Source organism: Sus scrofa, chromosome 8 (genome assembly GCF_054392235.1).
Source record: "Sus scrofa isolate SSC_HxYL_T2T_F1_AM1 chromosome 8, Sscrofa_HxYL_maternal_Yorkshire_Landrace_v2.0, whole genome shotgun sequence".
In the NCBI taxonomy this organism is placed as follows: Eukaryota; Metazoa; Chordata; class Mammalia; order Artiodactyla; family Suidae; genus Sus; species Sus scrofa.
In genome coordinates, this window is record NC_139390.1 from 128,342,580 (window position 1) to 128,364,860 (window position 22,281).

Below are 22,281 nucleotides of genomic sequence, written 5' to 3' on the forward strand. Positions count from 1 at the left end.
TTAATTTGTATTTATTTTCTTTCAGCACATAGAAGATGTTGTCATCTGGCTTTCATTGCTACTATTGAGAAGTTAGCTACCAAGCTTTTGCCTCTTTAAGGTAATCTATTTTTTCCTGGCCACTTTTAAGATTTTTGTCTTTTTTTTTTTCGATTTCAGTATGTTTCTAAATGTATATTTCTTTTTATCAAGTTTTAAAATCACTGCGTTTCTTGACTCTGATATCTTTCATAAATTCTGAGTAGTGCTTTGCCAAAATTTCTTCAAGTACTGCTTCTGCCCTCCCACCACCTCTCCTTCCTGGACTCCAACAAATGTATGTGAGGCCCTCTCACTTTAAACTCTGTACCTGTTATTCTCTTTCATGTATGTTCCTTACTTTCTCTATTTTTCATTCTGGATTTCCTTCCAATCTATCTTCCAGTTCACTGTTCTCTAATTGAACTATATTTCATCTGCTGTTAAACTCACCTTCTAGGTTCTTAATTTTGGTTGTATTTTTCAATTCAGGAATTTCTAATTTTTTCTTTTTCAAATCTGCTATTCTACTTTTAATAGTTTTTAGTTTCCTTCTAAATTTTTATGCTTGCTTTTAACTCTCTGAACATAGTAAGCATAGCTGTTTTGAATCAATGTCTAATAATTCCACTATCTGGAGATTTGCTGCTGTTGCCTGTGCTTTGTGCTGACTCTACCCACAATGTCTTATCTTCTCATGTATCTGGTCCTCTTTATGTGCTAGACACTGTGTTTGAAAAGTTATTTATATGGAATGGCAGGCATGTTTACTCTGGTTCCCTCTTATTCCTAGAGTGTACCCCATACATTTTTTTTGCCCCAAGACAGGAGTTTACCAGTGTCCACAATGTTGGTAGACGTGGCACTCCATCTTTTATGCCCTTTGTCCTACGAGGGTATATATGAGGGTATGTAAGAGGAATTCAGCCTCTTGGCTGTCATTTTCAGATTGGCATAAGAATGTATAAGCTACAGAACCATCTTTGCCATGATTCTAAAATCAAAGAAATACGAAAAGTAGCTTTGGCCAGTGTAGATACAGTTATGGAGTAGATGATGTAGCTAAAGTTGGAGATATCCAACGTAAAACATCATATCACCAATTTAAAATAAAGGAAGGATTTTGAGTTAAATACCTGGCAATTAAATATTAGAAAAACTTGGAAAGAACTTACATGATCAAACATTTGGAGGTACATTTATTTTCTTACCATTTTCTGCCAACGGAGCAAGGACTTCAAAAATCATTTCTCTCTTATCATGTTCTATTTGTTTCTTGAAGAGTTTTACCAGTTCTTCAGCAATGTTTGTACTGGCAAACTGTTCTTTACTTGACTCTGAAAAAAACAGGAGGAAAATTTCAAGTAAGCAAACAAAATTAAACCCAGAAATTGTTTTCTACTGCTTTCAATACCTGGTCATTTTGTACCATTACTGATAAATACAAATGCTCTTCAAATTCAGGAATAATCAAATCCATTTTTTAAAAATGCTCCTGAAGAGGAAAAAATGTCTAAGGCTTTAAAGAAAATGTTCTGACCCAATTATATTCAAGGCTATAAAAAAATGTTCACTAGCATAACATATAAGTAACCATAGCAACAATAAAATTACTGTTATAAGTTCATAGTTTCAAGGCTTTTAGTCAAAAAAGAAAAATTACTCATAACAGACTGCATTTTACATGGCTGAATTAAAGGTGACTTATCTTTACCCCATTAAAGATACACTTTTGCACTGTTCCTAATGTGCCTTCTATTAAAGGCCAGTTCCTCACATTACTTGGGGGTCTCATTTCCTCCTGCATCTTCATCATCTCCAACCTCTCACTCTAGAGACACATCAGCATTTACATGTGCTTTAATAGTTCTCACATACATAAGCAGTATGAAAAAAAAAAATACCTTCTCTCTACTCTGCTTTTATTCAATTACCATCCAATCTGCTCACTTTCACAAACACGTTCCTTGACAGTATTTTCTATACACACTGTCTCTAGTTTCTTAACTCACATGCATTCCGAAACCCACCTCAAACCCGTTTCAGTCCACCTCTACATTTTGCAGTCCCCTTCATTAGCTCCTCCTTTTCCACCAGACCTCTCTAAATTCTAGTGCCCTGGGACTTGATCCTTTGCTGTTTCATTTCTTTAGTCCGTACTCTCACCGTAGCAATCTCATGCACTCCCATAGCACAAAAACTGCGTGTATGTGTTGATGCTTATACAATCACATCTCTAGCCCTCTTCTGGACACCAGCCTATTCATTTAATTGGCCATTTGACATCCCCATTTGAATCTCTCTCTGGCATCCAAACTCTAAGTGGACTTTTGTTATTATCACCCTGAAATCTGTTCTTCCCAAACTTTCTTAATTTAGTGAAGAGGATGCCACACAGGACGAAACCTGGAGTCACTGCTCAATGTTCTTGTTCAACTGTACATCCAAAGACTAACCAAGGTCCATCAACCTACCTCTGAAATACAACCAGAATTCATGCCATTTCTCTACAATTCTCATTTTCTTTTGCTGCATCAGCTATCTTATCAATTTATCTAGAAGTTTCTCTCAGAGGATTCTGACCAAATCCAATCTAGACTAGTTGCTTTCCATGTTTGTGGGGGCACAGCTAGCATCTTGGAATTTCTTCTTCATTATTTTGATGGATGCTTTCTTCTCCTTCCTGTAGAGGTACACGACTATCTGTGTCCTTTTACCTTCACTTATTTAGTTTTGGTGGAGGCATCCTGCAGCAGCTTCCTAAGAAAGCTATTCTGTTCTGTGTGTAGGACATAAACATTTTGAAGCTTTGACTGTCTGAAAATGCTCTTTCCTATCTAGAGTCTATACCTGTAATTTAAATTAGTCCCTTACCTCATTCCTTTTTCACACTAGTACTTATCATAATTTATAATCATATGCTTATTGGTAAATTCATTTAAAAAATAAATTTCCATCTTATCCACTAGACTGTAAGCTCCTTGAGGGCAAGGACAGTATCTAACTACCACAAACACACACTATAGTGTCCAATACAGAACAGGTGTTCAAAAAATGAATGTATGAATGAAAGAACAATTAATGAATGCAAAAGTTACATTCTGGTCTCTATAGTCTCTGGTAAATCTCTGCCAATATCAAATAAAAAATACTGTAAATTCACATTTAAAAGAAAAAGGAGAAATACAATTAATATGCCTTAATAAAAAAATTTTTTTTTTTTGGTCTTTTTAGGGCTGCACCTGCAGCATATGGAGGTTCCCAGGCTAGGGGTCAACTTGGAGCTTTAGCTGCTGGCCTACACCACAGCCCCAGCAACACCAGATCTGAGCCATGTCTGCGACTTACACTACATGGATTTTTAACCCGCTGAGCGAGGCTTGGGATCGAACCTAGGTCCTCATGAATACTTGTCAGATTCATTTCTGCTCAGCTACGATAGGAACTCTAGCTTAATAAAGTTTTGACCCACTTTACTGTTACAGTGTTTTTGGTACAAGTACCAGCTTTATACCAAAATGATGAGATGCTATGCCCAGACTTGTAAGTACTGTTTTTTAGTACCACCGAAAGGGAGTAGAAGGTGGAGTGTGTCTTCTAATAAGCTACCTAAACCCTCGGAAATCATTTTCTACAAATGTCAGCATCCGTTACCTAAAAGGAGGTTGGTTTGACTTAAATAGGAATGATTTAACTCTTGAACACTGATGGTTACGCCTCTGTTTCAGACAATTCTTCAAATAAAATGAAACATAAAATCACAGATGAAGTTGACAGACACCATCTACCCAGGTGTGTGCTGGTACTCTTTTTAAAAATAATAGTTCTAGCACTCTTTTTTTCCAATCCGTATTTTAATTCCTCCACTTATTAAAGTGAAACCAAATCACTGCTGCTAAGTAATTCAGCCCATTTGCCAGCACAAGGAAACAGTGCATTATAATTAATGCAGGAATTACAGAAAAAAAAATTGTATTTATCCTGCAGGTAGATAAAGAGAAAGGACAGCAAGAACTGTGATTCGGATACTATATTTGAATTAAATGCTATGGGTCTTTAACAGACCTTTTGCAATCAAAATTATACATGAGGTTTGGAGAGCCAGTTATTCCTAATACTTACATTATTGGCTGAATCTGGTCCCTCTTGCTCATTTTTTCATCAAAAACAAACACAAAACACTCTCTAGCTAATTCATTGGTATTTATCTCTAAATCTTTAAGTAACGTATTTATATTGACAATTTTTTATTTTTAAATTTTAGGCATATATGTACATACTTTAAATCCTATTGGCGTATAGCTAATTTACAATGTTGTGTTAGTCTCAGGTATACAACAAAGTGAATCAGTTCTACACATACATATATCCATTCTTTTTCAGAATGGTTTTAGGTATTGTTGACAGACTTCCCACTATGAAAGATAAAGCATTAGCTAGCTGTCTTTTTTTCCTGTCTCTACAACACACTTCATCTTCTAAATGTAATTATACTGTAATTTTGGTTATTTAACAGTTAATGTTCCAATAATACACTACTTCATTTTCCTTGGAATTCCTTTGTCTCCCTGGAATTATTTTTTTTCTCATACTAATCATTAATTCAACCCCAAATTCTCCATCAGTTGTCTAATCTTTTGTTAATAAGCTCATTCACGATAAGTGCTCAATCAATTTCATCCTCTGTAAGAATTTTTCTATTCTGCACTGGCTGCTCTCTGAAGATAGGCCATCTGGGGGTACTCACGTCACCATACTACCACAAGCTCCTGTTTTTCTGTTGGATCTTATTTCCCGATTCCTGTGTAGTCTTCTTATTTACATCCCTCGTTTTGGTAGAACGCATCTTGTGGTGGACTCCACAGGAAAGAGGTAGGACACCAATTTCCTGAGACTTCATGTTTGACAGTGTTCTATTATAACCTCGCACTTGATTGATAGTTTGAGTATAGCATTCTATATTGGAAATAATTTTAACTCAAATTTTTGAAGACAAGATTCCATTTTTTTCTGGCTCCTAGTATTGTTTTGAGACATCTGATGCCTACTGATTTGCAATCTTTTTTCTTTGGCTGCAGTTCCCAGGCCAGGGAATGAACTCCCACCACAGCTGTAATCATAGCTATAGCAGTGATAACACCAGATCCTTAACCCACCGAGCCACCAGGGAACTTTGCAATCTTCTGTATGTAACTCCCCCCACTGCCCCTCACTGAAGTCTGCAAAATGTTCTCTATGTCCCCATTATTCTAAAATTTCACATTGATGTGCCATGGTCTAGGGGCCTAATTTCATCCATTAGGCTTGGCATTTGACGAACTCTTCCAATCTGGAAAAATACATACTTCAGTTCCATGATACTTGAGTTATTCTATTTATCTCTTTCTAGAACCCTTGGTCTGATCCTCCATCTATATTTTCTCTTCTATTTAACATATACTTATTTTTTGCTTTATTTCTGTAATATTTCTCCACATATCTTTTTGTCTTTCATTCTAGCTATTGTTTTTAATGCTCAAGCTTTGTTTTGTTCCTTTGTCTTTAAAAACAGCATTATGTTACAGTCATGCTTACAGCATTTTTCTCTTTTATCTAAGCATATTAGGATTTCTTCCCCCGACCCTGCATAGTTACTATTTCTTCCAAGTTACTTTTCTCTGTTTATTTCATTATCTTCCATGTCAGAGGCTGTCCTCACCTCTCTAGTTGTCTGCCATTAATTAAGAATTACGACTTAAAAACTGATTAGGACTTATGAGTATCAGTGGCCTTATTGACTGAAGATTCCCTGTAGGTCAGTCAGATGGCTCTTCAGCAGAGAAACCCCAACATAAGAATCTTTAAGCCTATGTTCTGGAGGACAAATGGGATAATTCAGTGTATCTACTTTCACTTAACCTGTTTTCAGAAAGGTACTCTGGTACCTCTTACTTCGATATAGTCTGATGTTCCCAGTCTACAAATCCTCTGCTTTTAGTCTTTCTAGAGAATAAATGCAGTCTTCTGCTTAGATGGGAAGGGCTAATTAGAGTGTGGGAAGGAAAGAGGGTTTAGAATTGATGCCACCAAATCCTAAATCTTTTGAAGATTACAAAGAGCAAATGGTTGGTTCTTGGCTTTCCAATTCAGGATTTAGATTTCAGAGTTTTGCTAAGTGAGTCATAGCTTGCTTTTCTTTTGGTGTTCTAAAATGTTTTGATGTTCTCTCCTTTACTTTTTTTTTTCCTCTCCTTTTTCCCTGAGGGTTTAGCATTTTAAAAAGTTCTTCTTTTTCTTAATACCAAAGCCTATCTTATCTGATGTTAATATGACTACCTCAGTATTTTATAGGTTTGAATGGTACATTTTTTCAACCTTTTTTTTTTTTTTTTAAAGGGCCTCACCTGAGGCATACATGAAAGTTCCCAGGCTAGGGGCTGAATCAGAGCTGCAGCTGCAAGCCTACACCACAGCCACAGCAATGCAGGATCTGAGCTGTGTCTGTGACCTACCCAACAGCTCAAGGCAATGCCAGATCCTTTAACCCACTGAGAGAGGCCACGGCCGGAACGAACCCAACGAACCCGCATCCTCATTGTTACTAATCAGTTTCGCAACCTGCTGAGCCACAATGGGAACTCCCTAAAAAAAGTTTTTTTTGTTTGTTTGTTTGTTTTTTTTGTCTTTTTGCCATTTCTTGGGCCGCTCCCTCGGCATATGGAGGTTCCCAGGCTAGGGGTTGAATCGGAGCTGTAGCCACCGATCTACGCCAGAGCCACAGCAACGCGGGATCCGAGCCGCGTCTGCGACCTACACCACAGCTCACAGCAACGCCAGATCCTTGACCCACTGAGCAAGGGCAGGGACCGAACCCGCAACCTCATGGTTCCTAGTCGGATTCGTTAACCACTGCGCCACGACGGGAACTCCTAAAAAAAGTTCTTTACTGTAGTTTTAGTTGGTTTCCAGAAGGGAGTGACAGTAAGTACAGATTTTTCCTTCTACCATCTTTACCTCCCTGATTACTAATATTTTTAGCAGACAATTTTATTTATAAAGGATTGTGGAACTGAATAAAAAGGTGAAAAATCCTGTTCTGCTTAATCTACAATTTTAAGTAAGAACGCTAACTTAAAGACTGGATTCATGCCATGATTAAAAAATCATGTATACACACAAACTAGGACTCAAAGAGAACAATAAAAAGGTAGAACTGTGTCTTCTTTTCTGTCCCCAATTCTGAAATAGATTGTGCTCGTTAAATTATTTCATATTCTGTTTTTAAGCTATTATATATCTTTAGTGAGCAAAACCACACAAACCTCGGCTATTTAACATTTTTATGTAAAATTTTTGACAAAAAGTAACTAGAGTTATTTAGCGAGATGCCATATTCAGAAGTGTGTGATTTGAATGTGATATGGTCTTGATCTTTACCTGCGACAATAAAATAATGCTAGGTGATGTGTTAACTCATAGGCAGTAAAGCCCACACTGAAAAGAGAAAAAGTCTCCTTGGGTATACATGTTTTTATTTCAGTGTTGATGTTTGACTTCAGTAGTTATTACATGGGCATAACAGACTCATGATATATACTCCAGAAGTCTTAGTAAATTAGAAAAAAAAACCTTTTTTCTTTCTCCATATGGGGTAAGGGCAGTAACAGCAAGGAACAGAGTACAAAACTGGGCCAAACTAAACTGAGTGCATATCCATCTTTTAATACAGACCAAGGGAGATGGGGCAAAATTGAGATGATCAATGCAATTTCCTAAACAAATCCTGATAACCTTAACACAGGCAGCTCTTATTAAGTGATGTTTCTGTTACAAAGGTCATGACATTATCAGGGATTATAATATGATTTGTTTTATTTCTACAAAACACAAATTCTTTCATTCCATTTTAATAATGGATACTAACTCGTGACAGTAAATGAATGTTCTTTCATTCTTGGTCGTACTTGAATGATAGAAAAAAATGGGACAGTATGAAAAAGAAAAAAAGCAAAGGACAAACATTCACAAATACCAGGAGATGACCCAGTGAATAAAAATGACTTCTAAAAATTAACTGACAAATAATCCCTATTCCCTTAACTTGAAGTCAAAGCAAAAGTTCAGTACTGAAATTTTTGGTTTCTTTTTATGTCTGCACCTGTGGCATATGGAAGTTCCCAGGCTAGGGGTCAAAGTGCAGCTGCAGCTGCAGACCTACACCGCAGCCACAGCAACACAGGATCTGAGCTGTATCTGTGATCTGCGCTGCAGCTTGTGGCAACACTGCATCCTTAACCCACTAACTCAGGCCAGGAATCAAGCCTGCATCCTCACAAAGACTATCCTGGGTTCTTAACCCACTAAGCCACAAGTGGAACTCTTCAAATCAAGATTTTAATGTGAGTGTTTAAGGAGATGAGCTTTCAATGATAAAAAAACAAGGTTAGAGTCCTAGTGCTTCTATTTATTTATAAAGTGGGTATGATTAACAGAACTGATTTACTTTGTTGTAGCTATTATTTCAGCAATTTGTTTTTTGGTTTTTTTTTTTTTGTCTTTTTGGCATTTCTTGGGCCGCTCCCGTGGCATATGGAGGTTCCCAGGCTAGGGGTTGAATCGGAGCTGTAGCCACCGGCCTATGCCAGAGTCACAGCAACGCAGGATCCGAGCCACGTCTGCAACCTACACCACAGCTCACGGCAACGCCGGATCGTTAACCCACTGAGCAAGGGCAGGGACCGAACCCGCAACCTCATGGTTCCTAGTCGGATTCGTTAACCACTGCGCCACGACGGGAACTCCTTATTTCAGCAATGTTGCAACATCATTTGGTTTCACTGTCCCCATAACGAACAATTAATTATGAATCTAGTTGTGGAGTAGATTCAGACCAGGAGTTGTAACCTTCCAGAATTATGAGGAGAGAGGAAAAAAAGAAGAAAGGATAATATACATGACATAGAGAAAATAAACACAGAAAAGAGATGGAGCTGTAATGGTGATCAGTCTTTTTCTCTGACTAGGCCTAGGTAGCGCAGTCAGCACCGGACTGCTTCTGCTTTGTGATCTTCAAGGACTTCCCACTATTTTTTCCAAATGCTATTACAAATATGTTCTTATAAAAAAAGCTCTCTACATTTTTTTTGGATTCTGTAAAAAGAGAGGGGAGATGCTAGATTTCTTTTTACTTGATAAGCAAATTTATACAACATGTAATAGAGGATGAAATAATTTTACTTTTGCTCTAGAGATGCTTGATTTTAAGACTATCGCTTTTTTGCCATGGCTGTGGTGTAGGCCTGCAGCTGCAGCTCTGATATGACCCCTAGTCTGAGCATTTCCATGTGCCATAGGTGTGGCCATTCAAAGAAAAAAGATTCTCTCTCATATAAGAATACCCAAGTCTCTCTCATATAAGAATACTAAAGTCAAATGGAGATCATTTAAAATATTCAATTCTATTAAATAGTATAAAAGTATAAACTTTAAACTTTAACATAAAACAATGAGGGGAGCAAAGTAGCCTGAATTATAAACACAATCATAAGATCCAACTGGATCTCACTTTTCAACACTGAAGCAAGTATCTCCATGCTTTAAAAAATTAATATAATCTAAGTGGATTTCCAGGCTGTTAACATCTAAAGGAAAGTTTACTACAGGTAGATTAATAAGTTTATTACATTTTTGGTTCATGACTAGGACTTACCAAGTTCTGCTAAATTGCCAAACGCAACAAGACACATTTCTGTAAGAGCTGCATTTTGGCAGTGGATGCCCAGTAATTTAACTAAGGTAGGAATAACACCCATGTTGATGAGCTGAGCTTGAAGTGAATCTGCAAAAAAAAAAAAAAAAAGAAAGAAAGAAAAACACACAGAAAAGTGTTTATGTATTAAATGGACATCAGTAAGAAGAAAACACCTCTTATCCTCTTTATTATAAAATCAATACTGTTTCAAATATAATAAAGCAATATTAAGTCCATTCACAAAATTGTCTTGAAAATGTTTAAGACATTAGTTTAGAAGAGTTGAATTTTAAAACTTTTCAATATTTAAAAGAAATCTAGAAATGAAAATAATTCAAGTCAATTTTTTTTTTTTTTTTAAAAACATGGCCTTATACCTTTACAGAGCAGGTTTTAAAATGTATAAATAACTAACCATTACTACTGGCTTTTAAGTTAAAAGGTTAGACAAAGTATTGCACTATAGTAAACCACAGAGCATATGAAAAAGTATAAGAAAAAAAAGCAAGTCTAATAAAGACCAAAAGAGAAGATAAGCATCTTAAGAGTCCCTTAAAAACAGCTGCTTCATAATAAAGAATGAAAAGTATATAATACACACATTATTATTTGCAGCAGAGCATTCTTCAATGACTGTTAGGAAGGAAAACAGTTTTAACAAGGAAAGAATTGGTTACTTAAAATATTTTTCAAAGTTTTATTTAATAATAATGACAACCATTTTAGTAAAGAAAGGAAAATATGGCTTAGGAGGTAAAAAGAATGAGGTCAATATGGCTTTGTCATCATTGCCTGCCTTCATTTCCTAAGAAACAAATTGATTTTAAAGCCCTTAATATGCCTTGAATTTCCACAATGGGTCTTGAGGAACAATGATAATAGAATATCTATAGCAGAGTTGAGGTAAATAAACCAAAATGAAAACCAAAATACTACCACTTAGAAAAAGCGAAGAAAAGACATAAACACTCATAAGCTATGCAAAACACTATTACTGTTACTAAGTGGTTCACCCAAAGGTATAGGAATGCTTTCAATTTTTTTCTTCCTTTTAAAAATTATATGCCATTTTCAAGTTAATAATTTTCTCCAAATTCCTTTAAGTTACCAATTGGGAATCTAAAGATAAAAATCTGTTTCTTACAAAACACATTTTTGTCATAGCATGCATCTCTTGGCAGAGTTTGTAAACTAATTTCTGTATCACTCTTCATAGTTCTTAACCTATGGATAAGGCAGTAATTGGCTGATTATTGGAAAAGGGCATAAAGGCAATGTTGACTTGTCTCACATGTCAGTTGATTACTTGCCTGGTGATCTTTGTGCTACATTTTTCCTGTTTTTAGTATGAAATGTGAAGAGACAGCCAATAGAGGCTTACAGGCCCTGAAAACTGATGGTAATTACAGACATTATCTGGTTCAGTTGTGGTGGCCCATCTATACTAGACAGGGGCCTATATACCAAAAGAAGAATAGAAACGGGCCTGAGAAAAGTGAAGTGTACATTTAGAGTTCAAATGGTACAAAATAATTTCAAATTGTGCAATGGAATTATGAAATCTGTTCTAAAAGAAATAGATATAAAAGGATATATTCAACTAAATGTTTTTATGCTAAATATCTTTTTCTAACTATACAATTTAGTGATTAATGAATGATTCACAATACTTGCATTGTCTTACAGGCAAACTACTTGTTATACCCATTGTATTATATTTAGGATAGTATTATACCTACGTGTTAGAGTGGCAGAATACTTGTATTACGGTTATAGTGTTTATAACAATCATGCACCAATAAGTTTTCCAAGTTAGACATTATTTCAGTTACTTACCAGTAGATAGAGTTCTATATTATTGGATCACCTCTGCAGATCCTTGTTCTTTAGCAGTATTTTAAACTTGCATTTATTTATTTATTCATTTTGACTACCTCTTCAAATACTGCAGAGCTGTTGAATCATTAAATTTCAGGTACGTAAGCGTGAGCACTAGCGCATGCATTGAGTGTGAGTCAAACTCCACTATATGTCTGCATATATGTAAGCATCACACACCCCCTCAGTACTGTTGGTACAAACTATAAAAATCCAACAGTCCAGGAACATCAGAGAATAACGGAACTTATGAAGGAGATAACTCAGCAGGAGAATGCCGTGTGGAAGATGATGTTCTTCACATTTTCTTAACTTGGCATCTCTACCACTTTCTTGGACCACTTATAATATTATGAATTTTGGTTGCAGGGATAAGAGGGACAAAAAGTTAAGAAACATTGCAAAGTTTTACACAACCTGTGCCATACAAATTGAGGCAGTAATATCTGAAATTGTGGTAAATCAGGAGAAAAGGTAGCATGGTCTAAGGACATATGGTGTGAATTGCCATAATTCATGAAAATTGCAATGCTCCATGAGAATGTGTTTTCAAGCTACCTAAGAGCCAAATTAGCTGTATACTCACATACAACACACATACCACACACACGTAAAGAGGAAAATATATAGTCATCCGACGACAGAACTCACTTTGCAACACTTGGGTGCCTTCTTTTAGATTTACTTTTATGATGCTAACCAAAACAAAAATTATACTTAAGTAACTCTAAAGTCTGTTCAACCAATTATAGGCAAGTCTTTGTCCTTGGAGAATGGAGGCCCAGAAGAGGGAAAAACAGGCTGATACAAATTTTCATTTCAAGATAAGCAGGCATGCTAGAACATGGTTCTCAATGAGGAGTCCCCAAAACCCTTTCAGAGGATCACCAAGTTGAAACTACTTTCATAAAATTAGCAAGATTTGACTTGCCTTTTCACTGTATTGACATTTGCACTGCTAGTACAAAAACATGGGTGGGTAAAACTGCTGGGGCTCTACTACGAACCCAGGCAGTGGCACCAAATTGTCCTAGTATTTGTATTCTTCACCATCACACACGCACAGTAGAAGAAATGCTGTTCTTTTCAGGAATTTTTTTTAATTTTGAAATTATTTTTCATTAAAACATGCTATTTACATGAACGAATAATGGATTTTTATTATTTTAAAGTGCAATACTAAATAATTTAAAAATTATCATTTTAATTTCTAATACTGTAATATTGATAGATATAACCTATATATATAAACAAAAGTCCTTTGAGATCTTTAGTAATTTTTAAGTATCTAAGAGTCCTGAGGTCAAGTTTAAGAATCACTGCCAATGGATTACCTAATTTTTATAGGAATTGAAAAAAAAAAAAAAAACCATGGAAAAAAGATTCTGAAATTCAACCATATGCCTGACTGATGTGATAGTAGAAAATAATTAAAATTAAAAACATGGTAGGAATCCTCTATTTTATTGTTCAGATATTTTGAGTGAAATAAAATTAAGGTACCTGACATCTCCTTTTGCTTATGGGTGTAGAAATTCTACTTAATCTTAGGAGAACATTCCATGATTAGATGTGTTTGTCTATCTTATTTACAACTTAGTATGTTACTAATAAATAGTTTTGGGGGATGAGTAGGGATCCTGTTTGTATGGAATAAATTAGTATTAATTCTTACGCTGGAAGCAAATGATTGTGTTTAATCACCTTTTTCTTACTGCCCAAAGAGGGCTATGAATAGATTTAAAACAACAGTAGCTGACACTCAAGCTAGTATGAATGGTATCAGGAGTATAACTTACACCAAAGACTAACTGGAAGAAATTATTAGAACCAGAAATAGTTCACATTTTTTAGATACATTTGAGAGAATAAGCGACATAATGCAAGACTGAGACTTTTTGCGTCCTTGAATGAATACCAACAACTCCAAGGGAATGTTTATCAGAGCTCAACAAACACAATTCACAGAAATGCAACCCAGGCCCATACATAGCAAACACTTATGTGTGAAAGACAGTCTTGAGACAGCACAATGTCATAAATGTCTGAAGACTTTTTAAAATCGCTCCTGACACACATCACAGACAAATACTGACCAAAATTACATAATATCAAGATGACACAGGCCCTGCATGATCTATGGGGAGGAAGAGGAAGAAGGGCACTGAGGGGGTGCAATACAGATGCATATACAAAGAGATATAAGGCAATCAACGCATGCGCTGGTGTGAACACTTACCTACCTACATTTGAATTTCAATGGTTCCAAGTTCTTCAGGTCACACACATGGAAACTCCAAAGAATGGAGATCTGGAGAGAAGATCTTAAGTTGAAGAACCTTTTTCCCCCTGAGTTTTAAATTTATTGTTTAAAACATTGGTATAGATTATAGGTCCAGAAAAGTATGCCAAGAATTCCACTAACTCAAATGAAGTTATGTTGATCAATTACTAAAAAGGTTTAAGATGATTATAACACATGTTCATCTTATTCTTAAGAAAAGGCCCTTATAGACAATGTCATAAAATTATTAAGTTTATTGGTAAATATAACTTAATTATGAAACTGTGTCAAAATAAAACACACAATTTAAAATACACAGTCTCTGTATTGGCATGTATATTTGGTATGTATATTATTCATGGTAGAAAGAGTACAATATCCCTATTTATAGGCTTGCATTAAAAACCCCATCTACAGTCACGATTAATTATATACAGTTGAAACAAAAAAAAAAAAACCAAGCAAATACAAATCTTGCTGAGAAGTTGTAATATAAGTTGGATAAAAATCACTTGGGCATAATAAAGACTGAAGAAAACTGCCGTTGACTAATGGCACATCTGTATTTCAAAAAATATATCTATAAATTAAAAATCAGATGCGACAGTGAAGTAGAACTTGTAAGCTGAAGGAAGTTGTAGCTCTCTTATAATGTTGAAATGTAAACTGACTTAAATACAATACCAAGAGGATGGCTTGTGATTAAAAACTATACACACATGCGCAGGTACAAGACTTTCTTTTCACTTATTATTTAGTATTTTTTTGTGGACCGATGAAAAACATGAAGTATTTTTATTCTAAACCTAGTGCTGAGCATAGAAAACTAAAAGCATTTAGAACTGTTTAAAGTTGACTTCAATTATTTTGAAAGCCCTCTGTATACAACACATGCGTTATGTTTTACACCCAGATTATCCCTGTAATTTAAGCCCTAGGTTATACATTTCAACGACAAACAGCAATTTCAAAGGAAAAAAAAAATAAAAGAGAATCAGGATTCATTAGTATTAAGAACATTAGAGGTTTAAAAACAATACCTTTACACATTTCTTGCTTTCTAAAAGTTAAACAATTTAAAAAAGGATTTTTTGAAAACGGATTTTCTGGATTCTGAAAAGTCTCTACAGAGCAAAATTCTCCTTCTGTAAAAAGTTCTAGAGATAAATGACAAAATTATATGAGTGACTTTATCGTAAAACAACAGCAACAACAAAAAACCTCAAAGCAAAAAACAAATCACGAGAGAAAGGTAAAATGTTCTATTATTCTTAAGAGGCCTGTGCATTTAATGTTCTCATTCCAATGGCATCTTGAACAATTGCCTTCATCTGGTAGACAGTTTTTTCCCTAGACTCACTCCAGATTAAATGATTTACTACCGATCAACACCTGCTATAATGAATTCTGCTACAAAGAAGATTTCTACAAATGCATCTACTCTGATTAAAGAACACTATGCCTTCGGAAAGAAACTGGTCTTTTAAAGGTTAAAATTGCTCCTTGTTTTTTAGAAGAGGACTACTGCCAATTGCTGCTTAAGTAGCTCTTACTGGGAGAAATAAATCTAGTCTTGGCTCTCATATGACATTGCTGAATGGCTACATCTAGAGTACTATAAATTTAAGCCTAAATTTTTGTACAGCAGATCGAGCTAATTGCCAGGTTAATTTACATGACAACAAGTATATCTTACAAGCATATGTGTTTAAAAACATAAAAATTCTTTGTTTTACAAAAGGATTTACTGGCTTTAACAACAACCACCAAAACCCCCCCAAATATTACTAGTTACCCTGGGGCATTACTATGATTAAGTTTTTACACCGTAAAATTACATAGAAGTTATTTGCAACACACAAAATGTGTTAACAAGAAATACCTACATAACCCCAAGACTTCTATTATCTTGCCAATAATCATTTTTCAGCAGTATTTAATTAAATCTTTGTTCAGTAAATAAAATATAGGCAGTTTGTTGTTAATTGGATTTTATTTGTAGTTAGAAAACAGTTATAACTTGTTAATTATACAAGTTAATTAACATAAGGTACTTTCCTGCCCTGAGTTTCTCTGAATGAATATTTTAAGTGGTCTAAATAAAACATGCCCTGATAGTTGGCCAAAATCCATCATTTGGCTCTGGCTTTTAGCCTCAGCTCTTGAAGGCCAAACACCTGAATGCTTCAATGTCATTTCTGGCATCTACAAACTTGCGCACAGTCAATGATTATGTGCTTGATACTATCATATTAAAAACAAGGCCTAGTCTTTCACTTTAATCTTCACTATTTAAATGTCCATTTTTAAATACAGATAAGCATTCCAGGTACAGAGGAAAACCTCTCGATGTGTTTCATGCGCTGAAATTCTATCAGCTGAAATGTAAATGTATAATTATATTGCAATATTCAAATGTAGCAATAACTAATGATGGCAAAGACTATACAAATGTAAAAGTTAGATCAAGGCAGAATAATAGAGATTATCTATTCTTTTTAGAATTTACAACAAAAAATAAATGTTAAAAGTTGTTTTTGATTTTTAGCTACTTGATTCCATTCAGGCCATGAATCTTTCAAGACAAAGTCCAATTTGAAAATCCTTTACATCTTGTGAGGATGAGTTAAATCAGAAAGCCAACCTGCCACCTCAGATTTTCACTATAAGGAAAATCCTGGAAATAATATTCAGTAACCTCTATGATTTGTCATCTTCAATCCAGGCATAAAGCAAGTAAAGAAAAATATGTTAGAGGATGAGGAACCCCAAACCTATTTTGTTTTTCCACTGTCCTCAGCTAAAACAGGTTATCTATTTGGTATCCATCAGAATGCTAAATGAACTATCAGGATTATAAAAACAATCTATAAGCTGAAAATGCTGCAAAGAAGTATTTTTTTTTCTGTAATATAATGCCAAGCTTTAAATCATTAACAAAAAACTCTAACAATCATTTCAGATTGTTGCATTCAGAAGTTCATTCTCTAATGGCCAAAGCTAAATATTAATGCTAATACTTGACCACTGGGAATTAAACCAAAATATGCATTTGATATACCTCTACTGAAAACCAAGTTCTTAGTCGGTTCATTAAGTAACAACATGATTACAGTAATTGTTTAGTAGGATTATGATGAAAAGCTAACCTAGTCTAATTGGCCAAATTTAATATGCAGAATTAGCAGGAGGCACAAGAACAACTAACTGCTCTGTCAGTAAAGCAATCTGCTTAAAATGATATTTGTAGCAGAACTTTATGAATGCAACCTGCTTCAGATTGATCTGAAAGCTCTGTTAGACAAACAGGAGAAATTGGGACTTTTTTTAGAAAGAGAACAGCAGTCAGTAAATAAAGAATTCCAATATTATTATTTTTTAAAGCCTAAAAACTTTTCAGTGGCTTGATAAGTCTTTAACACACTTTGCTTAAAATACTAGAGTACTTTTTTTTGACAAATGGGGCAAAATGAAAAGCACTTCTCCCATCCCTTTATAAACAGAGAAAATAAGGAATGGAAAATACAACAAAAACAGTATGTTGGAAAATCAATATAATTAAGAGAAGAGACAATAAATTGCAAAGATACACTCTGAACTTTGTTTTGCTTTGTTTTGCTCCTTAAAGTTCGAAAAACAGTTTTTAGTATTTAGGAAATGTGTGGAATTATTAATTAGCTTATGCCCACAGAAATTAAACTTTGGCAATAGTTTCCCACTCACACAAAGCAATTCATCTTCTAAACATCTAACATCTAGGAAGTGTTCTTTCTTACCTATAATGAAGTCATACCAAAACAAACATGTAGCTCAGGCCAAAGCGTTTTTTCAGTTTTTAATCTAGATTATTCCTTATTAATTTCTATTCTTTCTATTTTAAGTATGAAGAAAAATCAAGTATGCCAAGTCATTGGGCTGAGTTCACTAGGAAAATGAGTATTAATAGAATTAGGAAAATATTGCTTTTGGTTGAAATGAAAGGAGCACTGAAATTAATTATGTATTAAGCGATTCTTAAATTAGAAGAGAGAACTTACTTTACAGGACTATTTTAAACAAGTGAATTTAAGTTCTGGGCTTTACATTCAACTTAAACTGTTATGCTCTGATACTCCACGAGCTGCATTCCTTACATCTCACAAACGGCTTCCCTTCCATCATAGTTCAGTTATTATAAGTCCATACAGCATATAAATATGAGAATTATCATGAAAGTATCGCAGAGAGAGTTCAGGAACCATACACAAAAAAGAGAAATTAGTCTTTTTAGTAACCCAGAGTTATTAAGACATCACAGGAAAATCAACTCTATTTGTAAAAATCATATATGTGATATAGGTAACAGGAAGAAGCCTTTCCTAGACTGTGTCTATTGTGTCACTTTAGAAGGAAACTAATTTTTCCTTTCCTCCTGGAGTGTTTACTTCTTTCACCTTTTTCTCTTACGGCATAGGCTATATAAAACAAACAACCTCAGTCTTTGCTTTAATGCTTACCATCATTAATAATTTGTTTTAGAGTTATAACAGGTTTTTCCCGATATTTTGTGTCTCTAGCATAGGAGTATTAAGAAAAAAATCAAACTCTTTCAATTACGGTTTTCCAAAAGGTATATATTGATTAATCATGGTTACTTGTAATATAATAAAAATGGCAACCATCTGCAGATTCCTCAACAAAGTATTCTTAACTTATTTTGGTGTTTTGCTTTAGATTACTGGTTTGTTTCTATTTAAACTGCAATCAATTTTTAAGCATACTTAATGCAGATTTGTCAAGTCTGTGGATCACTTACGGTAAATTTTTAAACACAGATTTTAGTATTGCTACTATTAGTATATTTATAATGCCACTTGCTCCGACTGCCACATATGTGAGCAGCAAATATAAACTAACAGAGTGGGCAAGAGTTTACATTGCTCCTAACTCATTTAATGAAGAAAATGCATTCCGGCTATGTGTTTTTCTTCCAATAACTTATTTTACTAATAAAAATTTTTAGGCAATACTAGGCATTTAGGAAAGTCAATCAATAAATATTTTCCAAACTCCTACCGTATGCTAAAAATGATGTTATATTTGAAAACATCTGGATATCTGAACAAAATTTTCAGTTTTCACTGCAATGTTCTGGCAATGGGTAACCAAAGCTAGGAAAAAAGATATTCAAGAAGCTAATGAGATAACACCTACAATAATAAGTTTGAGTTCTTTGTTATATAAGACTTTAAAGTTTCACTACATAAAGAGAAAATAAAGGAAGTTCACATTTCCTTGAATTGAAAGTAAAATTGTCAACACACTTTTCTCTAACCACAACTATCAAACAGCCTATTTTGGAGGGCCGCAGAATTAAAGAGTGCTTTTCTGCCATGTGAAAAACAGGTATGGTTTTCCCAACAGGATATATTTGAAATGATTTTTACTAAACAAAAAGTTTTACTTGTCTTACTCTATTTCAACATGATTTTATTTAGCAATATTACAGTTACAACTCGTCTACCTAGGAAATTACAACTTTTAAAATTCAGATATCTATTCCACACTTAATTGTCTGAGTATAAAATCTTTTAATTGCTTTACCAGTGGGGAAACAAAAGAATATATCTAGCTCATAGCTTAAAGTTTGAGCTGGTTCCAATGATTTAAGACTCATGAACCCTGAGTTTTATACAGCTTTATCAAAGGGTATAAAAATGTCTTCACTGAGTATTTTGATTATATATCTGTCTTACATGTGTTTAGTAAGCTTGATTTCCTATTTAATGCATTTATAAATTGGATATGCTCAGAGTGGCCCACTACAAGAACAGGAATCTATGTATCCTAAGTCTCAGCCTGGTGTCAAGCCACTTTTAAGACTAATAAACACTTTTAAAATATTCTCATTAGAGAAACTATGTTAGTGTTTCTTTATGACCATTTCAGTACTTTCTTATCTTTATATTTTTAAAAATTTTATTTATGAAGCTAAAGAGTAACTCCCTCACTATGAATGATATTTAAATTATTGAGGCCAATGGTAGAGTGAATTTTTCTATTAAGAGTAACAAGGAGAAATTTATCACTCAACTACTCTACTTGGAAACTAGAAAAGTCTTGTGTACTGAAATTCAATAGTAAATATACATAAAAAGGAATTTCATCCTTTTATCAGTGCTAATTAAAAGCGCTTCCTGATTTTCAAAAAGCTCTATTGTTTTTTGTCTCAGTAATTCATCCAAGTGGACAGGATCTATCTCAAATGGTCTGAGGTTAGCCAAGAAGACCGAATATTAGCTTGGAAAGTTTTTAAAATATGTTAAAGAAAAGAGTAAGTAAACGATCGATAAAACAACAAAGATGCTTAATGATTATGCAAAACAAAAAAGATATACTTTAAGTTAAAGAGCATAATAGAGAAAAGAACCAGTGCACAAACTGTGATCCCTATGGAGACAAATATACAAGGAAGCAGAGGAGAGAAGATCGTTACAAGTTTGGCATTTGTTCCTTTAAAATACTAAAGATAACTTTACTTCTATTTTATCCAATAAGTTTTGAAAGCTGCATTCAAATAGCAGCTTTTAGAACAATGGAACAGAAACACCACTGCTCCAATAACGTTCAGAGAAAAGTTAACACAGCTTTTCAAAGTATCTAAGTCATCCCTGGGAATGCTTGCACACCAGGGGGAAAAAACCTTCCTCACAAAAGAAATACACGGTGCATTTAGACTGTGCACCCTGCATGTTGTTCACATCACCTTTTCAGTAACTCCCTACAGAGTGCGACAGTCTGTTATACAGACTCAGTCACGATCTCCTTTGGATTAGAAGTAGCGATTTTTTGAAGACCATTTTGTCATTTGGTGTGCTTTTGTACAGATGTTTGAACAATAGCTTCCTCAAAAGATAAACAACTAGCTGAGATGCATAAGACTAATTCTTTGTATCCAGAGCTGCTATAAATAATTTCATGACTAGTTTCTTTCATTTATCTTTCTAGACCATTCTCCCACTTAGCTCTCGTCCCACTTTCCCAGGTTTTAAGCCTAAATGAAGTTGAAGAGAAAGGAAGTGACATGTGTATTATGGTCACATTTCAATTATTTAAGAACTGATTATTCATTTTGTAGATTACCCAGGCAGGTCTGCATTTATTTCTTCTGTTCATATTAAGGGCATTTTCTCTTCAAAAATGATCCCACCAGAGGGCAAGAAAAACAGAGGTAACTGACCCTGTAAAGACTACCATCTGTTAACTAGCTCATGTGGAAGAAAGAGGCAAAGCATTTCATGAATAACAACTATTTTCTATTATTATAATGGATACCTTTAATATAAAACTGATGTTTCTTGGAAAAGATGTGACCTTAGGACACATTCTATTTAGCTTGTACAGTGCAAAAAAAAAAGCCAATGTAATCCAACATTTAAAAAACATGTCACACGAAAAGCTAAATTTCTAGCATCCTCCTACCATCAGAAGGAAAGATTTGGCAGTATCTGGCCAAACTGCCACACAGAGACAAGTGGCTACAAGAGAGTACTAGCTCTTCCCTTTCAAAGGGACAATGGCCACCGTCCCCACCATTTGCTATTGTCACTAACACTAACGTCAAACAGTCCGTAGCCATTTGTCATCAATGTTTATCTTTCAAAAAAAAAATTGGGAATAAAAAAACATACCTAAAGGGCTATGTGTTTCTAGACCACATGATACTATTACGTGTTCAATATACAAATAAAATATGTCTCTGCCAGAGACTGTAACTTAAAATGCCATGATGAAATAAACCAAAGATTTTATCTGTGCTAATTCTAGGAACCTACCAGAATTTGAGGTTTTGATTTATGCAGTAATTCACAGAATACGGTAAATATATGTATGTTTTAGGACATTTAAAAGTAAACTGAAGTCTTCATACCACTGTTTTAAAGTTCATTTAGTTAACAACTATATAGACTATCTGAAAATTAACATGTCATTTGTGGTTGGGGTCTAAGAATGTTTTGCAGAGAAAAGAAACTTCTGTTTATAAGTATTTATTAAATTTAGAAAATAAGGTGTCTGCAGCTGCTCTGAGCTTTCTTTTTCTTTTTTTTCTTTTTTCCTTTGGTAGCCTGAGGCATATGGAAGCACCTGAGCCAGGGATATAACCTGAGCCAAAGTTGCAACCTGTGCCACAGCTGTGGCAACAATGGATCCTTAACACATGGCACCACAAGGGAACTTGCTAAACTTTAGTTTTCTAAGACCAGATTTCATTAAAAAAATTTTTTTATTGTTACAAGTAAACCTAGTATCTAGATAAAATAATTCTATTTATAGAGGCAGTATTTTAAAGCTCCTGCTGGTATTCATAAATAAACATGAAACTCTTAACATC

The 22,281-nt window shown here is 34.5% G+C and overlaps 1 protein-coding gene across 22 annotated transcripts in view; it reads right to left on the bottom strand.

Annotated features, from left to right (window-relative positions):
* The window catches only part of RAP1GDS1 (Rap1 GTPase-GDP dissociation stimulator 1), a 140,593-nt gene that overhangs the window by 29,977 nt on the left and 88,335 nt on the right, over positions 1–22,281 (bottom strand). For 18 of the 22 annotated variants that reach the window (XR_014813339.1, XM_021101743.2, XM_021101742.2 and 15 more), the window contains 2 exons: positions 9,707–9,835; positions 1,230–1,355 (listed from right to left, as the gene is read on the bottom strand). Coding sequence is in view for 21 of the 22 variants with exons in the window: in XM_021101743.2 (XP_020957402.1) it covers positions 1,230–1,355; positions 9,707–9,835 (255 nt within the window). In the remaining variant the exon portion in view is untranslated. Of the gene's footprint in view, positions 1–1,229; positions 1,356–9,706; positions 9,836–13,865; positions 13,938–22,281 lie in introns of all 22 variants that reach the window. The other 4 variants (XM_084973362.1, XM_084973360.1, XM_084973364.1 and 1 more) reach the window with 2 other exon arrangements.